General features: G+C 37.2%; 1 protein-coding gene across 2 annotated transcripts in view; it reads right to left on the reverse strand.

The window, feature by feature from the left end:
- ATP2C1 (ATPase secretory pathway Ca2+ transporting 1) overlaps positions 1-26,696 on the reverse strand; it is a 173,516-nt gene that overhangs the window by 54,533 nt on the left and 92,287 nt on the right. For both annotated transcript variants that reach the window (XM_019810711.3, XM_011286227.4), the window contains exons 7-11: positions 25,613-25,721; positions 7,913-8,068; positions 6,443-6,511; positions 5,411-5,486; positions 738-804 (exon numbers count right to left, since the gene is read on the reverse strand). In XM_019810711.3, the coding sequence (XP_019666270.1) occupies positions 738-804; positions 5,411-5,486; positions 6,443-6,511; positions 7,913-8,068; positions 25,613-25,721 (477 nt within the window). The remainder of the gene's footprint in view (positions 1-737; positions 805-5,410; positions 5,487-6,442; positions 6,512-7,912; positions 8,069-25,612; positions 25,722-26,696) is intronic.

The raw sequence follows: 26,696 nt of genomic DNA on the forward strand, positions 1-26,696 counted from the left end.
TTATTAAATTATTCTTCATCACTTTTATTTCATTCTCTGTTTCAGACACTTTAGTCTATTTTTAGGGAACCCTTTTTAACTTTATATTACAGCCCTTAAATTGAATGTTTAATTTCAACAGTCAAAATTATAATTCCTAAGAACTTTTTTTCTCTGATCCTCTTCTACAGCAATCTGTATATCATAAATGCAGTTTGTCCACAAATCTCTGAAAATAAAAATGCTTTCCAGTTTTAATTTTTCTGCTATTTCTTGAAATTTTCATTTTCCTCTGAGATTGTTTATTCAGTTTCTATTATTATGGTCTTTCATGCTGCTAGTTTTCAATTTGGCAGTCCTTAACTGTCTATTAATATATAAAATTGCAATATTGGGGGCACCTGGGTGGCTCAGTTGGTTAAGCATCTGACTCTTGGTGTCTGCTCAGTCATGATCGCCCAGTTTTTGTGGGATTGAGCCCCATGCCAGGTTCTGCACAGTGCAGAGCCTGACTGGGATTCTGTCTCCCTCTCTCTCTGCCTCATGTGTGCACTCTCGCTTTCCCTCTCTCTCAAAAATAAACATTTTTTTTTAAATGTAATATTGGACAGATAACACCAGACATCTAGTGTGCATTTTCTCCACTGCTAGACACATGGTTTTCATTTTTCTAGACTTTATTTCAATACATGCCTATTAGAGAAGTAAGAGAGAGAAAAAAGACTTCAATTTATAAACAAATGATTATTAGAACTTACCTTACACTAATTGTAAACATTTCCAGGATATCTTTTCCTAGTAACCAGCCAACCAACATGATGATACCTGGAAAAGAATCAAATAGCTATTTCTCCCTTTTATATAAAATCACATCAGTATAAATGGGATGCTGAGGGCAGTCAAAAAGTTCCATAACATAAAGGAGAAGGTATATCAGATCACAGTTACAAGATTTTAGAAAAATTCATTAAGCAGGGGAGATTAAAATTAATGCTGCTTAAAGATAATGTTGTATATGTGAACATGCGTGCACACACACACACACACACACACACTTTACCTTCTGTTGCCACTGCTGCCACTCACCCCTTAAAGCAATAATATCTGAGAATTACCACTATAAGAAAACATTACCAGTATTCTCTCACAATAGGGAAAAAAAAGAAGGTAGCATAAGACAGATAGGTCCTCTATTTATTATCAGCTTTGCAAAAATAAACCTTGGAACTTTACTTCTCATCACGAAATATCCAGGCAATACATATAAAGTTTATACTGCAAACAAAGGAATACTTAGGACTTGGCTGAAAGAGTAATACATCTTACTTAAAATATCTAAAATTACATTATAACATTATACATATCTAAAATTATACATATACATTATACATATCTAAAATTACATTATAACATTATAATGTATACATTATATTACATTATAATAAAAATTAGCCGGGTGCCTGGGTGGCTCAGTGGGTTGAGCGTTAGACTTGTTTCAGCTCAGGTCATGATCCCAAGGACATAGGATCAAGCCCTGTGTCCGGCTCCACGCTGAACGTGGACCCTGCTTAAGACTGACTCTCTCTCTCTCTCTCTCTCTCTCTCTCTCACTCTTTCTCTCTGCCCCTCTCCCCAACTTGTGCAAACTCTCTCTAAAATTAAAAAGGAAAAAAACTACTTTTATGGCATTTACAAATAAGAAATCAATTAACATGAACCAAACAATATAGTCTCTTGCTTTGACCTTTGCCTCTGAAAAGAAAGGGGGCAAGGAGTGCACCACTGGTTTTGTGAGAAAACACACACAGTATCATCACAGTTTTTTTTTTTTTCAACGTTTATTTATTTTTGTGACAGAGAGAGACAGAGAATGAACAGGGGAGGGGCAGAGAGAGAAGGAGACACAGAATCGGAAACAGGCTCCAGGCTCTGAGCCATCAGCCCAGAGCCCGACGCGGGGCTCGAACTCACGGACCGCGAGATCGTGACCTGGCTGAAGTCGGACGCTTAACCGACTGCTCCACCCAGGCGCCCCATCACAGTTTTAATAAAGTATAACCAATTCAAGATTGTATTCTAGAGTAATATAAACATTTAAAAACAGGTTTTTCTTCTTTCTATAGCTACAGGGGCACACCTGGGTGGCTCAGTCAGTTAAGCATCTAACTTCAGCTCAGATCACGATCTCACGGTTCATGAGTTCAAGCCCCACATCGGAGTTTGTGCTGACAGCTCAGAACCTGGAGCCTGCTTCAGATGCTGTGTCTCCCTCTCTCTCTGCCCTTCCCATTCTCTCTCTCAAAAATAAAAAAAACATTAAAAAATAAATAAATAATCCAGACTGTGATTCTCTAACATTCTATCCCAAACACTATCCTGACAAAAGAAATTATGTCCAATGAACTATACCAGAAGTCAGCAAACCATAATCTGTGGGCCTCCTGAAGGCTTCTGCAAATAAAGTTTGTTGGAACACAGTTATATCTATTTGTTTAGGTACTGTCTATGATTGCTTCCCTGCTGATGGCTGAGTTGAATATTTCCAACAAAGAATATCCGAAATACTTTGGTATGGACCAAAGGCTAAAATATGTACTACTGGGCCCTGTACTCCCCCACCCCCCAAAAAATCTGTTGACCTCTGATTTTGACCTTGACCCTTATCCTATTCCACATACTATCCTAGCAACAAAAATTAGGTCTATGTATTAAATTAAAACCAGGTAATGATAAAGTTGAAAGATTTTATCACTAAAAGTGAGGTGGTTTCATGGTACAATGTTAACATAAACTGAGATTTAATTGGCTAAATGCCCTAACAGTTACCAAATTCCCTATAAATTCTAGAAAATAAATAGCAATAATCAAATTAAGGGAGCTATGACAATATACACACCAGTTAAAAAAGAGGAATGAAATACCTTTCCATCTTGTACTTTATGATATAGACAGACAGATCAATAGAATATTTAAAAAATTATTTAACTGAAACTGTGTAATGCAAATCTATTTTAATTTAGAACTGCATTATTGATTTTGAAATTTTAAGCTAGCAAAAATAATTAAAATAACATCATGGAAAAACTAAAGAAAAGGAAAAAAACTCCAAAATTTATTCAAGTATTTAATATATGATAAAGATGTCATTTCAGGGGCTCCTGGGTGGCTCAGTCGGTTAAGCGGCCGACTTCGGCTCAGGTCATGATCTCGCGGTCCGTGAATTCGAGCCCCGCGTCGGGCTCTGTGCTGACAGCTCAGAGCCTGGAGCCTGTTACCGATTCTGTGTCTCCCTCTCTCTGAACCTCCCCCGTTCGTGCTCTGTCTCTCTCTGTCTCAAAAATAAATAAATGTTAAAAAAAAAAATTTTTTTTTTTAAAATATCATTTCAACTGAGTGAATAAAAGAATGGACTATAGAGTGCACGGTGGCTCAGTCGGTTAAGTATCTGACTCTTAATTTCAGCTCAGGTCATGAACTCAGAGTTTGGGAAATCAAGTCCCATGTCAGGCTCTGTGCTAACAGTGCAGAGCCTGCTTGGAATTCTCTCTCTTTCTCTGCCCCTCCCTGTGCTTGTGCTCTCTTTTGTTCTCAAAATAAATAAATAAACTTTAAAAAAACATGTTAGGGGCGCCTGGGTGGCGCAGTCGGTTAAGCGTCCGACTTCAGCCAGGTCACGATCTCACGGTCTGTGAGTTCGAGCCCCGCATCAGGCTCTGGGCTGATGGCTCAGGGCCTGGAGCCTGTTTCCGATTCTGTGTCTCCCTCTCTCTCTGACCCTCCCCCGTTCATGCTCTGTCTCTCTCTGTCCCAAAAATAAATAAACGTTGAAAAAAAAAAAAAAAAAAACATGTTAAAAGTAGAATGAACTAGAGAATTAATGGTATTGGGATAATTAACTTTTGAGTAAAAATGTTATAACTCTACCTTAAGTTTTTTTTTTTTTTTTTTAATGTTTATTTATTTTTGAGAGACAGAGAAAGAAAGCACATGAGCGGGGAAGGATCTGAAGTGAGCTCTGTGCTGACAGCAGCAAGCCCAATGTGGGGCTTAAACTCACAAACCATGAGATCATGACTTGAGCCCTGAAAATCAGGTGCTCAACCGACTGAGGCACCCAGGTGCCCCCACCTTAAGTCTGATACTAAAATAAATTCTAAATAGTAAAATAAAGTGTCAAAAAAAAAAACTAAGCTGTAGACTGATGTTTAAGTAAATATGCTTATAAAGATAAACACTCTTCACAATATGGGGTTAGGAAAGCTTCTATGAATAAACCAGAAACTGTAACTGCAGAGATTATCAACAGGACAGTGCTATCACAATCTCAGGACAATATATCTCAATCACATCTCCCTCCTTCATAACCAAGTTTACTATATTTATCCCTCAAAGGGAATTTAAAAAGTGGGGGAAATAAACTTAACAAAAGGGATGGCTATCCAAATTATACAAAGAGCTGTTACTGATCTAAGACCCAAGCCACAAGAGAACAAGGGACAAAATAAATAGACTGGAAGGTCATAAAATAAAAAGGACCAACACACATATGACAACTGTTCAGTTTCTCTATAATGAGCTGTGAAATAAAATAATGAGAAGCCTTTTATTCATCTGTTAATGACAACAAAGTTAGCAAGAGCGCTGGAAGAGGAACACCTTTACCTTACTGATGATACTATTTAGCAATATGAAACAAAAACCTTCAAAACGTGCCAAAAATTGAAAAATTACATGCATATTCTTTGCCCCCAAAATTTTACTTCTAAGAATTTTTTTCCCACATAATGAAATACTATACAACCATCTATTTCGTGACATCTATATAAAGAGCATCTACTTAATGGCAAGATGTTCATGAAGAAAATATGAAACAAAAAAGGAATAGTAGTCCATAAAACATTACTATCAATTTGTTGAAAACCAGGAAGACAAATAAATACTAAAATGTTTATAGAAATGCTATATGATTACGGGAATTACATGAAGTTCTAATTTATCTTTTCAGAAAAGGACAATGGCTGGGGGCTAGTTTTATAATTTTTAAAAAGTAGTAGTAAATTAGGGGCGCCTGCGTCGCTCAGTCAGTTAAGTGTCTGACTTCGGCTCAAGTCATGATCTCGTGATTCGTGAGTTTGGGCCCGTGTCAGGCTCTGTGCTGACACCTCAGAGGCTGGAGCCTGCTTCAGATTCTGTGTCTCCGTCTCTCTCTGCCCCTCCCTGACTCGCACTCTGTCTGTTTCTCTCTCAAAAATAAATACACATTAAAAAAAAATTTTTTTTAGTAGTAAATTAAAAATCAATTAAATGAATAAACAAATGTATCTATCTAAACTCCCCCTTCCCCTTAAAAATAAAAATAAATAAATAAATAAATAAATAAAAATAAACCCTAAGTAAATATATGAGATATACATACTCACTCTTCTCTTACCTATTATACCAAAGGAGTAGAAGGAAAGTTGTTTTCCTAAGAGGTCCATGCTCTTCTGCAGAGGGGTTTTTGGTGCCTTGACAAATTGGAGAAGAGTTTATCACAATTAGCTAAATTTAGGAATATATACTATGTGCCAGGGACTCTAAGTGCTTGACATACCCAGGTTGGTTCTTAACATACCCATAACATACACACCTCTCCCTTAAAGATAAGTCTCATCCCCTTCAATGAGGAAACTGAGGCTGAGACTTTTAAAAGCCTGTTTAAGGTCCATGTTCCCTATGCCTATTTTTGAGAAGGAATCTATTCTCCCTATCAGCTTCTCCAGAACTTCATTACCATCAGCTGCCCCTCACTTTTCCAATCTTCTCCCTTCTGTATCCACAAACAAGCTTGTAATCCCAGTCTTTTTATCCAGTTGGCTCCCTGATCTGCTAACTCCCTTCTCTAGCAGTCCCCTCAGTGCCAAGCTCCTTGGAATGGTTTTATACACTGCATCATGTACTGGAATCTTGGCAGGTTACCTGAGAAATCCAGATGATTTGGGGAGAGTATGACATTTGTAGAATGCAACTTCTTTTTCATATGTAAGAAAGTATTTTAAATGAGAGAACTAATCTTCAATATTCTTAAACAAGAATATCTTCCATGTTATTTTACTTTATAATCTTTTTTTCCCCATTACTTGGAATTAAATAAAGTTGGGAATTTTGGTAGAAGACAAATATGCCATTTAGTAACCATTAAAATTAATATGATAAAGTTAATTTTAAAAAAGAATAGGCCCTATAAATAATTGGCTATAAACCTTTTTCTCCTATAAACAATGAATAAATATAAAAATGTTTTAGAACATTAACAATGTCAACTAAAGCTCCAATTATGTTTTTAAGCACAGACAACTGAGTGATATTCTGAATAAAACACCACTTCAATAGTACATAAAATAACCCACCATTATTTTCTTTTCGTTTACTTACAATGGAGAATTTCAGATTTGAAATTAAACATCATTAACAAAGAACTTACTTCTTCTGCTTGCATCATTTTAAAAACCTCTCCAAATTCAGAATTTTCTCCAGTTCCAATGACAATACCCTAAAGAGAAAAACAGGAAAATACATTTACAGTCATATGTTATCACCTTTCTCAAGCAAAGTAACAAAAACCCTTCATTCCCTTTCTCCAAAACTTTGCCCACAGTCAAGATGACTAACATACATATCCAAATTTCCCTTAGCAAATTAACTTTGTGATATTACTATAGATCATTAGTATTTATGCCTTACTATACAAACCTTGGCCCAATTCTGAGGCCCATTCTTTGTCTATATTAATATTTCTGAAATTCAAAACTGTCTTATCCTTGAGAGACATTCAATGTAGCTTCTCTTTCCCCCTCAAATGCTACGGGATCATGCCTTTTACGTTTGTGAAATGTTAGAATCCAGTAGGTGAATGATATGTAGTTGGAATATTATAGCCAGTACCATATCGACTAAATTAAAATTTTAACTGTAATGAACATATCCATGACTCACTGTTTCTATCTAAAACAAAACAAAGAACAGACACCGAGGACTATGCTTTTTTTTTTTTTTTTTTTTTAATTTTTTTTTCAACGTTTATTTTTGGGACAGAGAGAGACAGAGCATGAACGGGGGAGGGGCAGAGAGAGAGGGAGACACAGAATCAGAAACAGGCTCCAGGCTCTGAGCCATCAGCCCAGAGCCTGACGCGGGGCTCGAACTCCCAGACCGCGAGATCGTGACCTGGCTGAAGTCGGACGCTTAACCGACTGCGCCACCCAGGCGCCCCACCGAGGACTATGCTTTTAAAGGCTTCATTATCTGGCAAATGGCAGAAATATGGACATATTCTACCTCAGGGACATAGTTTCTCTTTAGTATCAAAAATAGATGCTATGAGTTAGGTTCAATTCTGCCATTTCTTTGTCATATATTTTTTTTAACTTCATTTATTTTTGAGAAAGAGACAGCACACACATGCAAGCAGGGTAAGGACAGAGAAAGAGAGAAAAAGAGAGAGAATCCTAAGCAGGCTCTGCACTGTCAGTACTAAACCCAATCCTGAGCCGAAATCAAGAGTCAGACACTTAAACGACTGAGCCACCCAGTTCCCCTTATATATATTTTTTCATGTTTATTTATTTTGAGACAGAGAGAAAGAGCACAATCGCACATGCAGGTCGGAGAGGGGCCGAGAGAGAGAGAGAGAGAGAGAGAGAGAGAGAGAGAGAGAGAATCCAAAGCAGGCTCTGTGCTGTCAACGCAGAGCCCAACATGGAGCTTGATCCCATGAGCCATGAGATCACGACCTGAGCCAAAATCAAGAGTCTGACGCTCAACCGACTAAGCCACCCAGAGCCCCTCTTTGTCATATATTTTTAAAATAGCCACATAAAATTAGCCACATCGAACTAAAATAAGGTTGAAAACAAAGGAGTTGCTATTTTCAAAACAAGAGAAAAAAAATTACCTTAGCTTTGCCACATCTGACCAGTGTTCCCATGAAGGCAATGTTACTTCTTGATGCAAGATCTCCATTAGTTGCAGCTGGCTGAGGAGCTGTCACCTTAGAACAAGGTGTTGTCTCTCCTGTCAAGCTGGACTCATCAATGGAAAGATCCACAGCCTTGGAAAACATAAAGCATCCCATTAAGTTCAAGAATGAAGACTCTCTGGGCTCCATTCAATATCTAAAGAGTTTGTAACCATCACTTCTTCCTCAAATATCCCCTTTCTTAATAATCACCCAAATCTTTTATTATATCCATTACTCTAAGAAGACCACAATAAGTACAACCATATTTAAAATATGAAGTAAACTTGGGCCGCCTGGGTGGCTCAGTCAGTTAAGCATCCAACTCTTGATTTCGGCTTAGGTCATGATCCCATGGTTTGTAGGATCAAGCGCTGCATCAGGCTCTGTGCTGACAGTGTGGAACCCGCGAGAATCTCTCTCTCCACCCCTCCCCTGCTCACACACTCTCTCTTGAAATAAATAAACATTTAAAAAAATAAATAAAGAGGCACCTGGGTGGCTTAGTTAAGCGTCCGACTTCAGCTCAGGTCATGATCTCATGGTTCATGAGTTCAAGCCCTGCATCAGGTTCTGTGCTGACTGATGCCTCAGAGCCTGGAGCCTGCTTTGTACTCTGCGTCTCCCTCTCTCTCTCTGTCTCTGCCCTCCCCTGCTCATGCTCTGTCTCTTTCTCTCAAAACTGAACATTTTTTAAAATATATTAAAAATACTATTAAATACAAAATAAATATTAAAAAATAAATTAAAAAAAATAAAAATACAATACAAAGTGAAGTCAACAAAATCCAACATGCAAAGTAGAATGCTATGAGACAAGACTGGCCTAAATTTCAAAATATAACCAGAGAAAAGGAAACATTAGCTGAGACATAATCTTTACCTAGAGAAAACAACTTTCACAATAAAATGTTATTACTTCCTAATTTTGCCATCCCCTGAAGTTCTGAAAATGTATTTGGCAGGTTAAAAACAGGTATCCAGAAAGAGAAATATGAATAAAAGGTATATAATGTACTGAGAAAGAAATCATTTCATCATTTTGGGTTCAATTTTCATGAAAGTCTGCTTTCTATATATACATCCTTACATTGATCCCAGACGTACATCAGCAAAAATAAAAAACATATATAAATGTTTCCATGCAAATCATGAACATGGTATTATCTTCCAACTGTGCAAAAAGAATCAATTCTGAGGGTTTCATTCCTAAGACAGTTTCAACTCCTAACAATTAAGTTTTTACCTACCTTAGCATGCCAAAAAAAAAAAAAAAAAAAAAATCATTTTACATGTGGAAAACACTGCAGATGTTACCTGGCTTTGTTGCTAAAAGTATGACCCACAGAACAATAGTTCCAAGGATGTGAATAGACACTGAGTATAATGTGACAGACGGAGGACTGATAGACACACACACACACACACACACACACAGTAGAGGTACTAAAGTCAAATATGTTTTGGAAATACTGAGTTGAGTTAAACAGCTTCCTCTATTTAGGCAGTGCTTCTTTAAACCTTCACTAGATTAGTGTGAATCACCTCAATTAGAATACAGATACAACAAGAGTTGTCAAAGTGTGGTCCCAGCAGGACCAGCATCACCAGCATCACCTATATCTACCTCCTCAGAACTTTTTAGACATTCACTACCCTCCTCCCAAAAAAAGAAAAGAAATTCACTATCCTACTTCAAATGCGTAGGTGGGGAGGGTGAACCTAAAAGACTGTATTTACAAGCCCTCCAGGTGATTCTGAGGCACACTCAACTTTGAGAATCAATGGAATACTGTTTCACAAATTTCTTTGACCCATTTTATTCCAGAAGCTCTTATTCTAGGGTCTTTAGGACACTTTGAGAAACTAGGACCTAGTTCATGATTTTACTCATTTTACATGTTAATTCACTCACCGAACAAACATTTATTGACTACCTTAACTATGTACCAGGCACTGAGCTAGACCCTGGAAAATAAACAAGATAAGGAAATGAACCTAAAGCAGTTAAATGACTGTGCATTCCTGCTGCTATTATAAACTGACCTGGTGTTCTCAATCAGGTCTCTTGATTGGCAGTCCATATTATATACAAAATACTCTAAATCCTGCTGGGGGAGAGGTACGAGTGTGGAAATAATCTCATCTTTTCTTTTTTTAGTTTTAATTATTTTTTTAACATTTATTTATTTTTGAGACAGAGAGAGAGCATGAACAGGGAAGGGTCAGAGAAAGAGGGAGACACAGAATCTGAAACAGGCTCCAGGCTCTGAGCTGTCAGCACAGAGCCCGACGCGGGGCTTGAACCCACGGACCGCGAGATCGTGACCTGAGCTGAAGCCAGACGCTTAACCGACTGAGCCACCTAGGCGCCCCCTTTTTTTTAGTTTTAAATGTGAGTTTATTTTGAGAGACAGAGCCAGCATGAGTGGGGAAGGGGAGAGAATCCCACACTGCCAGCCCAGAGCCCAACGCAGGGCTTGAACCCATGAACTCTGAGATCATGACCTGAGTTGAAATCAAGAGTTGGTCACTTAGCCAACTGAGCCACGCAGGTGCCCCTAAAGCTCTTCTTTTTAAATGGTTCATTTATCCATGAGCATAAATTATCTCACAAAAAAAAATATATTAAAAATCAATTCATATCATATCATATCAATTCCCATCTACACAACAATACAGTATTTTAATTTGATCAATGTCATTGATCCATTCATTTAACAAATATTTATTAATGCCAGGTCCTGTACTATATCACACACAGAGGGAATCAGCAGTAAACAAAACTAAGTTCCTACCCTCCGCTCTTATTCCAATGGGAAAGTGATCTAAAAATAAACTAACAAGGGTATGTAATATAATACCTGGTAGTGAGGAAAAAATGCATAAGGATAGAAAGTAACATTTTAGATAAAGGAGAGAACCTCTCTCAGAAGTAAACAACTCTCAAAAAACAACTCTTTTGCAGAGACACAATTGACCTGAGGGCCCCAAAGGTGGGCCACAATCAGGATGAAAGTATTCTAGGCAAAGAAAGCAAAACGTACAAAGACTATGGGGGTAGGAACATGCCTGGTATGTTCATGCCCTAGGCAGACATAACTTTACAAATATAATCAAGAGTTTACAGATTAGATCATGAAGCTGAAAAATGTTCAGAATGAAAATATACTGTACCCCATAATTTCAAGGAAACTAAACTATGTTATCTCTGGAAGGTTAGTACCATGTAAATGTTATAAAGCACAGATCACCAATCCTTGAGTCTTTAAAAAGCTTCCCTTTTTCTATAATTATGTATGCAAAGACAGGCCAGGTAAATCTGGGTTCATTACCTCAACCCAACTACAGAGTAAAAAAAAAAAATCCACCATGTTCAAAGGCAAAGGAATTTTTCTTTATTACAGGAAGATATCTATTTGACTTTTCTTTCCAAGTTAAACTTAGGACTGTATAATTTTCCACACTAATAAATTCCATTACCAAAGTAAGAAGAAAAGTTTAGGATGTTCTTCAAAGATGATGCTAGTACTAAAAACAGTTGACACTTCGTTGCTAACTATCTGCAAGGCATTTTGCTAACATACATATACTAAGTTTTCTATTAACAACCACTAGCTAGTAACAATCCAATGAGGCAGGACTGTGATTTTCATTCCCTCTATTTTACAGACACTTTGAAAGGTTAAGTAAGTCACCCAACATCTCCACCCAACCTGTGGAGACAAAACCCAAACACTGAAAGATCAACTACAAATTCTTATTAATTATTTAGAGAATCAATTGCAATCAATTTGCAATTAACTATTTAGAGAATCTCCCTAGTTTTGTAACTACTTCTAGAAAACATTAAGAAAAGATATATTTAGGGGCGCATGGGTGGCTCAGTCGGTTAAGCGGCCGACTTCGGCTCAGGTCGTGATCTCACGGTCTGTGAGTTCGAGCCCCGTGTCGGGTCTGTGCTGACAGCTCAGAGCCTGGAGCCTGTTTCAGATTTTGTGTCTCCCTCTCTCTGACCTTCCCCCGTTCATGCTCTGTCTCTCTCTGTCTCAAAAATAAATAAACATTAAAAAAATTAAAAAAAAAAAAGAAAATATATATTTAAAAATTATATATTTTTCTGAATTACAAGTCAACAAAAAATTTATTTCATTTAGCAAGCTCCTCTTTAATGCTTGTTATAAAAATCAAAACTGCATGTCATCTTCTGAGCTCTTAATTAAAAATGAGACCTGCTAATATTGAAAACATTACATTGGGGTACAAGTGTCCCTATGCATCAGCACTCCTGTATCCCTTGGGTAATGGATAAAGAAATTGTGGTTTATATACACAATGGAACACTACTTAGCAATAAGAAAGAATGAAATATGGCCTTTTGTAGCAACATGGATGGAACTGGAGAGTGTTATGCTAAGTGAAATAAGTCATACAGAGAAAGAGAGATACCATATGTTTTCACTCTTATGTGGATCCTGAGAAACTTAATAGAAGACCATGGGGGAGGGGAAGAGGAAAAAAAAAGAAAAAGTTAGAGAGGGAGAGAGCCAAACCATAAGAGACTCTTAAAAACTGAGAATAAACTGAGAGTTGATGGGGGGGGAGGGGGGGGTTGGAGGGAGGGGAAAGTGAGTGATGGGCATTGAGGAGGGCACCTGTAGGGATGAGCACTGGGTGTTGTATGGAAACCAATGTGACAATAAATTTCATATTAAAAAACAAAACAAAACAAAACAAAAACATTACAGAACTCCTTCTCTCTGAGAAAGGCAAAATTAGCATTTTCTCATTGAAGACTTTCAACTTTAAACAAAAATCTTAAATATGGATGAATACTAAACATTTGGTGGTTGTCTATCAAAACAAATAATATGAAAATAATCTGACTTTTTAAAAAGAGAATAAATGCATAGCTTTATTGGCTGTCAGTGGCCTAGCTCTTCAGTGTCAGCCTTAGCAGTTTAATAACCATCCAACCAAAAATAGGAATTTTTGTTCAAATCAGGTATTTTCTATGAAAAAGATATCATTTTTAGCAGAATAGCAATCAGCTCTGTCTAGTGAGAAAAAAAGAGCTTTAGATCTTTATTTTATATACATATATTTAATATATAATTATAAATCTGTAAAACTCAAATCAAGAATATATTATTGATGGGGTACCTGGCTGGCTCAGTCAATAGAGCATGTGACTCTTGACTTCAGGGTCATAAGTTCAAGCCCCACATTGGGCACAGAGCTTACTTAAAAAAAAAAAAAAAGAATATTGATAAAAATTAGTCCAAATCATATAATGTAGCAAACTGCACAGATCTCAACTGTCTGTTGAGTAAGGGTATATTTTTTAATTTATTTATTTGTTTGATTGTTTAATCTCTACACCCAGCATGGGGCTCAAAACTCAAGACCCAGAGATCAAGAGTAACATAGTCTTCCAACTAAGCCAGCCAGGCCACCCAGAGTAAGAATATTTTCTAAGTTACAACTTATTTTCTCTTAATGATGATTACAAGAATTTCTGCAGGAAGTCAGTTTTGAGGGAGTGAGGGGAAGGAAGTCATATCTAAGAAGGTGGTATTTAATGAATTAGGCCAGCATATCACAGTTTAACAGTCATAGTTTAATTCATCCAGAAGACAGATATTAGAGTCATTTATCCATTGCATTTATGAGGAAAGATAAAGGTAGGATAAAATGAAATCAATGAACCAGCCAGCTCCATGCCTTCTACCTAAAAGTTTAAACATTAAACCTTCAGAAGAGCTGTTCATAAATAGGGAAACTGATTATGTTTCACTTTCTCTTTATTATTCTTCAGGTACTTTACTGGTGTGAATAAGACACAGCACAGTTCAAAAGTCAGAATATAAATAAGAATCTAGATGCATACATAATCTACAATCTGAATATTTAACACCTATAGAATAAAAATGGTTGGAAAAACTTCACAGGACTATTCCTACAAAACATTAGGCAGAAAGAAACTAGATGCCAAAGTCAGTAAGTTTTCCTGAAAAGCAAAAAATTTTTTGCTTTTCAGGAAAATTTAAAACTGCTTTAAAAAATTACAGCTAATATAGGGGCGCCTGGGTGGCGCAGTCGGTTAAGCGTCCGACTTCAGCCAGGTCACGATCTCGCGGTCCGTGAGTTCGAGCCCCGCATCAGGCTCTGGGCTGATGGCTCAGAGCCTGGAGCCTGTTTCCGATTCTGTGTCTCCCTCTCTCTCTGCCCCTCCCCCGTTCATGCTCTGTCTCTCTCTGTCCCAAAAATAAATAAACGTTGAAAAAAAAATTAAAAAAAAATTACACTTAATATGAAAAATTGGCAGCTACATGTAAGTTCTTAAACTAAAGAATGGCTTAGCGTACTGTATGCCGCTAAATCAATTACCTCTCTAGTCTAGAATGAAAAGCAAATCAAAAATGGATTTCTTTCCCCAGAAAAGAATTCCAAATTATCCATCTGGCAGCTACCTGATAATGACAAAATGTCTTACTTTTAGTCTCAAAAATTAAGATTCCTATTACTGTTTATTCAAATGAAGGAAAATGTAATTAAAACGTTTTCATGAGTTCTAGCTTATTAAACATCAAAGCCTAACCAGCTGAAGTAAGTAGGAAAGAAGTGACTCCATTTTAGAAAGGCTCCATCTCTGCTGTTTTTCTGTTAGGCCTCACTTGCTCATGTTCTGAATTCTGTCTCTGAATCAGGAAAAGAAACTATGTTCACACTGCAAGGGTGAAGTAGGAAAATTTAATCATTCTCTGAATTTTGTCCCAGGCCACAAACACCTAACAACATCCAAGAAGAGTCAGATCCTGAACACGTTCCAGGACACTAGCTTTGAACAAACCTCAGATAATGCTGGCATCAACACTCCCACCTTCAGTAACTTATGGTATAACAACTATTGTTCATCTGACACTGGCCTTTGATTAGACCCTACCCTGGATTTCTGAAGGAACGTGTACCCTAGATCTCTTTCCAATATAAACCCCTAACCCCCCAAAATGCTGAGACTCATTCTCCTTTCCAAGTCTCCCAGACACTCCCTCTGCTATTCTCTATCACTCACACTCTTCAATAAACTCTGTTTTCACTTTCTCCCAACTCACATTTGATTTCTATCCTGCATGAAGCCAAGGACCCTCTTGGCTGGTCCTGTGGGAGCCTCCCCTGGGTTAAAAACACCTACATGAAATGGATTTTATCCCATGGTAAATATTTACACGAATTGTTAACTTTCTGACTTAAGTGCATAGATTCAATTTGACCAAGTTGCCAATAACTTCAACACCAGTATTCAGTTAACAATGATTTCTAGGATATTTCTCTAAGACAATGAAAAGAAACCAAATTTCAAAAAGGGATCTACTTTTGCAACAGTCCTTTCCTACCAGTGTGAAATGACAATCTTAAAACAAAGAGACTAAATTTCATTTCAAACCCTCCCATGCTGTATTTTTAAATTCTAGTGACTTAAAGAGAAAAAAGTTTTCAACGTTTTAAACATAAACAGCATTCCTCAGTTCACACTGCTTTTTACCCAATGATCTATCAAACAACAAAACACTAAGCATAGCTCAAGCTTATACAATGTAACAGAACCAAAACTCCCAGTGCTCTACACATGGAGAAATTCAGAAATATACTACTACAGAAATAGACCTCCTTTCCAAAGCCAAAATGAGTGATTATATCAGTTTTTAGTAAACGGGAATGTCTAAATACCACAAATACAGAATAATCTACTCAATTTCTTTTGATGGCTAATTTAAAATCTCTACTTCCTGCAGCACCTGAGTGGCTCAGTCAGTTGAGCATCTGACTCTTGATTTCAGCTCGGGTCATGACCTCACAGTCCTGAGACTGAGCCCCAGATTGGGTCTGTGCTCATAGCATGGAGCCTCCTTGGGATTCTCTTCTCTTCTCTTCTCTTCTCTTCTCTTCTCTTCTCTTCTCTTCTCTTCTCTCTCTCAAAATCAATAAATGAACTTTAAAAATTAAACATTAAATCTCTACTTCCTAAGATGTTTATAAATTGTTCTTTTTTTTACAAGTCTATCTGTAAGTTTAATAATTCAGAAACTTTTAAAACCAAAGTTTCAGTGATAAATTACAATAAGAGGTGGAGTAAGACACCATAAATTAATCAGATTGACCTATCAAAAAAATACACTGAAATCAATATAAACACTTGTGGAATAGGGCAATCAAAGATTTGGTCCCTCTACTAAAATGATCATGGGCTGGCAAAGACTGACAGACAACTCTGGAATCAAAAACAACCAGGGAAGTGCTTAATAAAGAAAAAGGCAGCTAAATTTAGGTAAGAAGGCACCATGGCATTTTTGTTCACCTGTCTACTATTCACCACTGCCCAGAGAAGCAGTGCTGGTTGTGGGGACAGAAGTGAGTCTTCTTGTTGCAGATTATGGGTAGTCAGGGGCTAACAAAGACCTTGTTCTTAAAATATTGTAGCTGCGTGTTTTGACCTGTCTGGCAGTTCCCTGGGGGACTAGTGCAAAGGCCAATATTTATCTCACAACCTCACGCCAAGCCAGCTACAGTGACTTTCCAGGTATCTGCCAAAAGATTAAGGACACCTACTAGCAGGCCAGGGACCAGGAATAAGGCAAGCAGCAGATACAACCAAAAGACTGGGAAGAAAAAAGCCAAGGAGGAAGTTCTGTGAGGGAATAAAGTTTTGTGAGGGAAGTTTTGGAAGGGCCACCACTTATGCCAGGCAAGACAGAGGGCAAAATGCATGCCCATAACCAGAGGCATGCTCAGAAAGCCCTGAGAAGACCCGAGACTTGCACCTCTGACAGGTCTGTGGATTTGGCACAAGTAGGTGAAGGTGCAGGCAGAGTTGTAGGCAGATGATCAATGATCAAGAAGTGCCCCAACTCAAAGACAAGCTGCAAAGACCAGGAGAACAGTATTTCATTTCCGTCTTTGGCTCCAGACAGATAAGACTGACTGCTGAGATAATGGAACAGAAACTTCAGTGACCATACACACATGGAAGGGTCTTTGCAAACCACCACCCTCCCCCCACCAAAAAAAATTCAACCACTGCAATCCTCAACAATCAAAAATAACAAATTTTGAGGAAGGGCACAACCTCATTTACAGAATTATGACAGCATAATATTCAAAATACAAAGTTTTCAACAAAAAATTACAAATACAAAGAAACCAAAAAGTATGATCTATTCACAGGAAAAAATAAACTGACAGAAATCATCCCTCAGCAAGGCCAGACACTAGACTTACTGGAAAGACTTTAAATCAACTGTCTTAAATATGCTTAATAAACTAAAGAAAACCATGGACAAAAAACTAAAGGAAATCAGGAAAACAATTTTTTAAAAAAGCATTACAATGAAGAGAAAGAAAATATTTGCAAGAAATAGAAATCCCGATGCTGAAAAGTACAACCACTGAAATAATAAGTTCACTAGAGGGGTTCAACAGCAGATCTGGAAAAGGAAGGGGGAAAAATGAGCAAACAAAAAAACAGGGCAATTGAAATTAACTAATCTGAAGGACAGAGAGAAAAAAAAGAAAAATGACAGAGCTAACGGTACCTGTGGGACATCATCGAACATACCAAAATAAGCATAAGGTAAGTCTCAGGGAGAAAAAAAGAAATGGGTAGAAAGAATATTTGAAGAGATAATGAATGAAAACTTGCCAAATTTAATAAAAGATATGAAATCTATGGATCAGAGAAGCTCAATAAACTCCAAATAGGAAAAACTCGAAGCCATCTAGACTGAGACATAATCAAACTGTTAAAAGACAGGGACACAATCTTGAAAACAGCAAATGTGAAGCAACTTGTCATGTACAAGGAATCCTCAATAAGACTAGCAGCCTATTTCTTATCAGAAACCACGGAGGCTGGGACCAGTAAACCTATCTAAAGTACTGAAAGAAAAACAAAAAAACTAATGAGAAGAAGTCTACATCTAATAACACTATCTTTTAAAATGAAGAGGAATTAAGACATTCCCACCTAAACAAAAGCTAAGATAATTTATTTCTAGTAGACGTGCCCCACAAGAAATGCTAAAGGAGAGTCCTTCAAGTTAAAACAAAAGGAGAGGAGAAAGTAATTCGAAGCCATATGAAGAAAGGAAGAATTCCAGTAAAGGTAACTACACAGAGAAATACAAATGCCAGCATTATTGTATTTTGACTTTGTAACTCCTCTATTTTTCCTATCTGATTTATATAAAGCACTGACAAATTTATGGTCAATGGGCACAGAATGCTTAAAAACGTAATTGGCGACAACATGAAGGTGGTGGAAAAGTGAGCTGCAGAGGAGCAAAATTTTTGCGGGCTATTGAAGTAAAGATGGTATCAATTCAAACAATTGTTCTAAACTTAAGATGTTAATTGTAATCTACACAGTAACCACTAAGAAAATATGTAAAAAAATATACAGAAAAAAAAATTTCAGGAGGTACTCAAAGCATATTTTTTTTAAATAGCAAATACAAAAAAAGGGATTGGAGGAACTTAGGAACTTAAAAACTATATATAGCAAAATGGCATTAGAAACTTCTCTATCAAAAATCACTTTAAACATACATGGATTTACAATTGTATGGTATACACATACAATAGAACACTATTTGGCAATAAAAATGGATGAAATATTGATACATGCTACAACAGAGATGAACCCTGAAAACACCGTGAACTGAAAAAAGCCACACACAAAAGACTACAATGTATTTAATCCCATTTATAATGAAATGTTCAGAATAGGCATGTGTATACAGACAGAACAAGCAGATTAGTGGCTACCAGGCTCTGGGGCAGAAGAGAGAATATAGAGACTACTAAAAGGTAAATGTTTCCTCTTGGGAGTGATAAAAATGTTCTATAGCTAAGATTGTGGTGATGGCTGCACAATTCAGACTATAGGGCAAACCAATGAATGATACATTTTAAACGTGTAAATTGTTTGAATGTGAATTATATCTCAATAAAGTTGTTTTTGTTTTTGTTTTTTTACCTTTTTATATGTGGTAAATAGACCAGCAGTTTGGGCATGGACTAAATGCTAGTTAAGAATGCAGGATCTTGTGCTCAACATCACTCATCATCAGGGAAATACAAATTAAAACCATGATGAGATACCACCTCACGCCTGTCAGAATGGCTAAAATCAACAACACAAGAAACAACAGGTGTTGGCAAGGATGTGGAGAAAATGAACCCTCTTACACTGTTGGTGGGAATGCAAAATGGTACAGCCACTGTGGAAAACAGTATGGAGGTTCCTCAAAAAGTTAAAAATAGAACTACTCTACAATCCACCAGTTGCACTACATATCTACCCCAAGGCTACAAACATACAGATCCCAAAGGGCACATGCACCCCGATGTTTATGGCAGCAGTGTCAACAACAGCCAAACTATGGAAAGAGCCCAAATGTCCACTGACTGGTGAATGAATAAAAAAGATGTGGTATACATATAATGAAATATTACTCAGCCATCAAAAAGAATGAAATGTTGCCGTTTGCAACAACATTGATACAGTGTATTATGCAAAGCAAAATAAGTCAGTCAAAGACAAATCATGCAGAACTTACATGATTTCACTCATATGTGGAATTTAAGAGACAAACAGGTAAACATATAGAAGGGGGGAGAAGAGAGAGAGAAACTAACCATAAGATACTCTTAAAGATAGAGAACAGACTGAAGGTTAGTGCAGGAAGGTGCGGGGTGGGGAGGGGCAGGGATGGGCTAGATGGGCAATGGATATTGAGGAGGAAACTTGTTATGATGAGCACTGGGTGTTCTATGTTAAGCGATGAATCACTGAATTCTAATCCTGAAAACAATATTAAACTGTATGTTAACTAAATAAAATTTTGACAAAAAAATAAAAGAGAGAATGCAGAATATTGGACCCACACCTGAGCTGCCAAAACAGAACCCAGATGATTCTTTTTTTTTTTTTTCCAATATATGAAGTTTACTGTCAAATTGGTTTCCATACAACACCCAGTGCTCATCCCAACAGGTGCCCTCCTCAATACCCATCACCCACCCTCTCCTCCCTCCCACCCCCCATCAACCCTCAGTTTGTTCTCAGTTTTTAAGAGTCTCTTATGCTTTGGCTCTCTCCCACTCTAACCTCTTTTTTTTTTTTTTTTTTTTCCTTCCCCTCCCCATGGGTTCCTGTTAGGTTTCTCAGGATCCACATAAGAATGAACACATATGGTATCTGTCTTTCTCTGTATGGCTTATTTCACTTAGCATAACACTCTTCAGTTCCATCCATGTTGCTACAAAGGGCCGTATTTCATTCTTTCTCATTGCCACGTAGTACTCCATTGTGTATATAAACCATAATTTCTTTATCCATTCATCAGTGGATGGACATTTAGGCTCTTTCCATAACTTGGCTATTGTTGAGAGTGCTGCTATAAACATTGGGGTACTGATGCACAGAACCCAGATGATTCTTAAATGTAATGCCCTAGGGCAACTCTCTGTCACAGTTGGAAAACTGAGACCCTAAAAATAGTTAAGTGGCTTACCTAAACTCACATAGTCAATTCATTTCATAAGACACATTTTAGTCTTTGAATCACAACTGTTTGCAAGTTGAGGTCTCCCAGCAGAAAGGACAAAAACTGTACCTTTTTCAGTCCAAGCCCTGAAGCCTGGTACAGTGTTCTACACACAATACTCAAACATTTACTGAATGACTAAAATGACCTCATAACACAGACTGATATCCAAAGGGAGAGATTATATTTGCCTATATTAGCTTCATTACCAAAATAAGTAAATTTAACATATCATGACATGTTTGTATTCTAGAAAATGTTTGAAAAGATCCTTTTTTGAAAAAGCACAGCAAACAATATTAGAATTGAGTTTTACCAGAAAATCAAGGCTTTCATTGAGTAAATGGAAATTTTATTCTACAACTCAGGAAGTCAGAATGCTCTAACACAGAAAGCTCTTCTAATGAAATTAGCCAACAAAGAGGAAGGTGCTTGTTAGTAGTTAACAAAAATATGTGAAAGAGTGTGAGCTTTACAGAAAAGGATATAACAGCTAAGTAAAGTTGCAGTCAAGGAGACTATCTCTGACTCCTTGAGTTGGTAGTTAGCCAAAGTAGATCTGTGCTCATTATCTTTGTTTTTTACTTGGGAAGGGAGAAACAGGGAGGAACGATCATAAAGACACCAATAACTACTCACTGAGCTGAACTGCTATTCTATAAGAAAGTATATGGATTCGTGAGGTTAAAAGGCTCACTATATAATGCCAACCGCCTTGTTTTAAGTTTGGACTTCTGACCATGGCCCCAGTAGACTACGACTCCTAATAGAGATATCTTTCAGAGATTTAATTGCTCTGATAATCTAGTGTCCTAAAAATGGCTAATTCTTGGCTCTCGGGCATATAAGTGGTAGTTCTCTTTTAAAAGTTTGATACATTCAGGCGTGCCTGGGTGGCTCAGTTGGTTAAGCGTCCGACTTCAGCTCCGGTCATGATCTCGCGGTTCGTGAGTTCGAGCCCCACGTCGGGCTCTGTGCTGACAGCTCAGAGCCTGGAGCCTGCTTCGGATTCTGTGTCTCCCTCTCCCTATGCCCCTCCCCTGTTCATGCTCTGTCTCTCTCTGTCTCAAAAATAAATTTAAAAAACATAAAAATAGATAGATAGATAGATAGATAGATAAATAAAAAGTTTGCTACATTTAGAAAATCAGCATATCAAAAACTGGGTTCAAAAATAGAAGGCAACTGTACCCAATACCTAGATCTTGAAGACAGTTTCAAAGAATGACCTAAGCTAATCACGAGCACAAGAGCCACAAGAGAAAGTGTCAATGGACTTAATCATGTAGAACTTCAAGTAAAAGAAAATCTTGCTACATTTCAGGCAACATTTTGGGCCTAGTTAGAAAGTTAAACCTGACAGAGGTAAAATATTTTCAATAGAAAAAAGAAACTCTTTTCCTCTGATTCATAGATTGTTTTCTCTTACAAAGAACTCTTTGTTCAAATATTGATACAGACTTTACCTGAAACAGTAAGAAAAATATGCTGTGTTTCCAAAAAGGCGAAATGTACTGTTATGCAGACGTGGTCTAGAAGACTCCTTCATCTAAAGTCATTGTCTGACCAATCCATTGACTACCACCAATTAATGGCCAGTGGTGCCTCTTCTCGAATACTACTAAACATTAAAATAAAAATTCTCAGAAAAGTACTGAAAAACATACCCATAGTTCAATTCTCTAAGTTTTACTGGCCCAGCTCCATGAGTAACTCTAAGGCTAAGTCGACAAGGTTAGTGCCACCAACACATACTGGCTCATTCCTTGGTTATGGAAAATGACGCAGGCCAAGAAACAAAATACAGAATGCCTTAAGTTATCAATATTAATCTTCTTTCGAAAGAAAGAAATGGTAGTCTCAGACTGCTATGGACTGAATTATGTCCTGCTAAAATTCATGTTGAAGCTTTAATCTCCAATTTTGGCAATCACCTTGGGAGGTAATTAGGGCTAGATAAACTAGTCTGGATGAGGCCTTCACAATGGGATTAGTGGCTTTATAAGAAGTGGAAGAGAGAGAGCAATCACTCTCTCAACCTGTCCAGTCTATGGTATTTGATTATAGCAGCCTGACCTGACTTCAGACACAGCTTATAAACAGGTAATACTACATAAAAGTTGTATAGCAGTCAAATCTCTGAACATGCAGACCAGATGCAACTGAACACCCAGGCAAGATTTATAGTCAAAATCTGAACCATCAAAATTTACGACAGGAACCCTAGAGTAGCAGCATGACAACACTAAAGTGGCAACCTTGGTCTTAGACCACACCCACAAGAAGAGAACTCTACTGCAAAAGTCCAGATGTTTGCTTTTTCTAAAGTGAAATCCACGTTTTATTTTGAGAAATTAATAGTATCTCAAGGTAACTGAATTTTTGGTTTCTTTTAAATCTTAATGAAGAGCTTATTTCACATAAGAATATCAAACAAATGACCAGGTAGCCTTAAAAAACCATCCAAAGATCGCCATAGCCTAATTCAGCAAATAACACTCCAAAAAGCCAACTTAATTCCGAAAATAGCCTCAGTGGCCAGAAGAACTGACCTCAACAGCCTTATTATGTTGTAGGTTAATATGTTTAAATCCAGAAGCAACACAAAAGTTTCAAATCTTTTTAGAAAATTGTTAGAAGTCTGCTTGAGGTACCAAGGTTATAGGTAAATTGAGTAGGGCAGAAAAGTGATAAAGGATTCAGAGATGTTCAACTATATACATAAACATGGATTAACTAGAAGAAAATCAACCTAACTATATATAGCACTGCCAAATCAAATATGTGCTAATGAAAGTGTCTGAAAAGTTAACAGATTGGGGGAAAACATTTAACAACAAATTACTCCACAAAGCATATGCTTTCAATTGTTACATCAAACTTTAAAAACGTCAAAATCTCCCTTAACAAACTCACAATAAGTCTTCAAAGTATATTTGCTGAGTGGATAAAATACATACTAATCCAGAACTCTTGACTAGTTTTTTTCCTACTTGCACATAAAATTTGAAATAATTCTTAGATCAATTAACCCTTATTTAAGTAAAAACCCTAAAATACTTTATCAAGTCAAATGGTGTTTTGAAGTTGCTATGTCATTATACCGCTCAAAATGTTCAAACATTGGGAAACACCATCTTCTGACTATCCCACTGAGGAGGTCTGCTTCTCAACTGGAAGAGAAGCACTCAAGTGCTTCTGGACATAAACTCCACGAATTCAAATTAGGACCCTTTGGGGAAAGGGAAAATGATTTATATCAAATGACAGGCCTACCATATCTCTAAGGAAGAATAATCCAAGGTCTTGTCATAAACTAGGTATTAAGGATAGAAGGGAGAAAGAAGAAATGAGTACAAACAGATATAACATAAAAAGATAAACTAAGGGCAGAAATAAAGCAAAATTCACAACATTCCCTATACTTGCTATATTATCAATTATTTCCACTCACCAATTAAAGCAGTATGTATCTTCTTAAGGAAAAATTTTAAGTATTTGAAAAAAAGACCATTACTCCAGGATTAAATGAAGTCTGTTCTGACTCTAGTTCAAAAAGTTTCTTCAGGCTTTCTTACCTCTGAGAACACTCAAATTTGGGGATACTATAAGTACTCAAAAGACTGACAGCTCTATAAGTGTTAATGAACAGCCTGTTTATTCCAAAAGTAGATGAGACTGGCATGCTAATAGGCTATAAAGGCCTCTTAAACTAGGTGCCAAACTCTATTTTCTAGCCCATCAATCTATTCTACATACTGCAGCCAGATTAAGGGCAAGATTACTTGCTGGCTGCATTATACCTTGAAAGCTAATCCCTAATCAATAAAATCTGAAGTAGAGCTTTGCATCCAAGGTCCCCTGAATCTTATTCCACCATACATTTTCTACCCTTAACATATTCTAGCCTGGTCCTACACACTGGGACATTCCCAGTGATCTGAATACTGTTGCTTCATTGTCTTCGTCATCTCTGGGCAGTACTACCCTTCAATTCTCACCACCAAAGCCATGTTGTCTGAAGCATTATCTGACTTGACTGAAATCAGAAGTAACCACTCCTTTCTCTAAATTTTCACACTCCATACTTTGTACTTCTCTTAGTCACTTACCAGGTTCTACCTTATTTTATGGTGAGTGGTTTATGTACACAAATAGTATACTCCCTGATCACAAGAATTCATTACATCATCTTTGTGTCTCCCACAAGGCCTAACACACATTTCTGTAATGATCAGCTGATTCACTAATGGACACCTCAAAAGACTCTGTGGTTAAGACACATTTATTTTAAGAAAACATGTTATATATGTCATTTTTTAAACTCGAAAACCGAATGTTCAAATTAACTATATATTAATATTTTTTAGATACCAAGAGAGTGAGGGGCGAGAGGGACATAAAGGGGGAAAGGGAGAGAGAGAGGAAGGGAGGGAGGAGGGAGGGAGACAGAGGGAGGGAGAGAATGAATCTTAAGCAGAGTTGGACCCAGGACTCAATCCCACAACACTTGGATCATAACCTGAGCCAAAATCAAGAGTTGGACACTCAACTGACTGAGCTACCCAGGTGCCCCAACTATGAATTCTTACAACTACTAATGTCTATCCTTTAATCTACATCCGAGTATTTGCTCTGCTCACACACAGATCACCAAATGCTATGGTCTGAATATCTGTGTCCCTCCCAACTTTATATATTGAAATACTAACTCTCAAACATGAGGTATTAGGAGGTGTGACTTTTCAGATGTGCTAAAATGAGGGTGGAGCTCTCATGAATGGGATTAGTGTTCTTATAAAAGAGACTTCACAGAGCTCCCTCACCCCTGCCACCATGTGAGGACAGAGAGAAGGCACCAGCTATGAACCAAAAAGATGGCCCTCACCAGAATGCAACTGGGCTGGCCCACTGATCATGGATTTCCCAGCCTCCAGAACTATGAGAAATAATTTTCTGTTGTTTATAAGTGACCCAGTCTGTAGTATTTTGTTATAGCAGCCCAAAGAAACTAAAACACCAAACTTACCTCAAACAAACGTAAGTCAGCAGGAACTCTGTCCCCAACAGAAAGGTAAACTGTATCACCTGGAACCAAGTCTCGAGCCAGCGTATGTTCCAATTTTCCTTCACGCACACTGCAATATGAAACAGAAACAACCATGGCTGAAAAAAGAAAGCCATGCCACTTACATAAAATAATTCTAGTGGGCTTGCCTAAGGAAAAATATATTGTAGTATTACTACTTCAAAGAAGGTAAGTCAAATATAAGAAACCCCAAAATAATTATCTTTCTACTCTTGGTAATGAAGATGTCCACATGACAAAAAAAAAAGCACTAGAAAAAGTGACCAGTTATTGTCCAAATTGAAGATGTGAAAACTGAAGCAATCTTCTTATTCATCTGAGTCTGACTGAGCATTACTGCACCCATGACAGTGTTTAGCACACAGTCTCACACAAAAACAACTCTGTTGAATAAATCCATGTCTCAAGAATCTCAATATTAGTACTTTAAAGTTGTAATATTACAACTTGCTACACTGAACAGAACATGAAGTTTTCATGTTAGATTAACCATTTCTACCTTATTGTCAGACACATCTGGTGCCAAAAGGTATACTATACTACTCACAATCAATTCCTAAGAGTGGAAATCCATTTTCATTTGTCTCCATGTATTTTTTTATTTCCTCTTGGATTTTTTGGCTGGCCCATTCTTTAGTAGCATGTCATGTAGCTTCCATGTATTTGTGTTCTTGCCAGATTTTTTCTTATGATTTCTAGTTTCAGACCACTGTGGTCAGAAAAGATGCATAATATGATTTCAATCTTTTTTAGTTTATTGAGGCTTGTTTTGTGGCCTAATATGTGATCTATTCTGAAGAGTGTTATCTGTGTACTTGAACAGAATCTGCAATCCACTATTTTTGGATGGAATGTTCTGAATATATCTATTAGGTCCATCTGGTCTAATGTGTCATTCAAAGCCACTGTTTCCTTACTGGTTTTCTAAAAAAAATCAAAGGTCCAAAATCTTTGAGACATAGCAAAAACTGTTCTATGAGGGAAGTTTATAGCAATATAGGTCTATCTCAATAAACAAGAAAAA

This window comes from Felis catus, chromosome C2 (assembly GCF_018350175.1).
Source record: "Felis catus isolate Fca126 chromosome C2, F.catus_Fca126_mat1.0, whole genome shotgun sequence".
NCBI classification, from domain to species: domain Eukaryota; kingdom Metazoa; phylum Chordata; class Mammalia; order Carnivora; family Felidae; genus Felis; species Felis catus.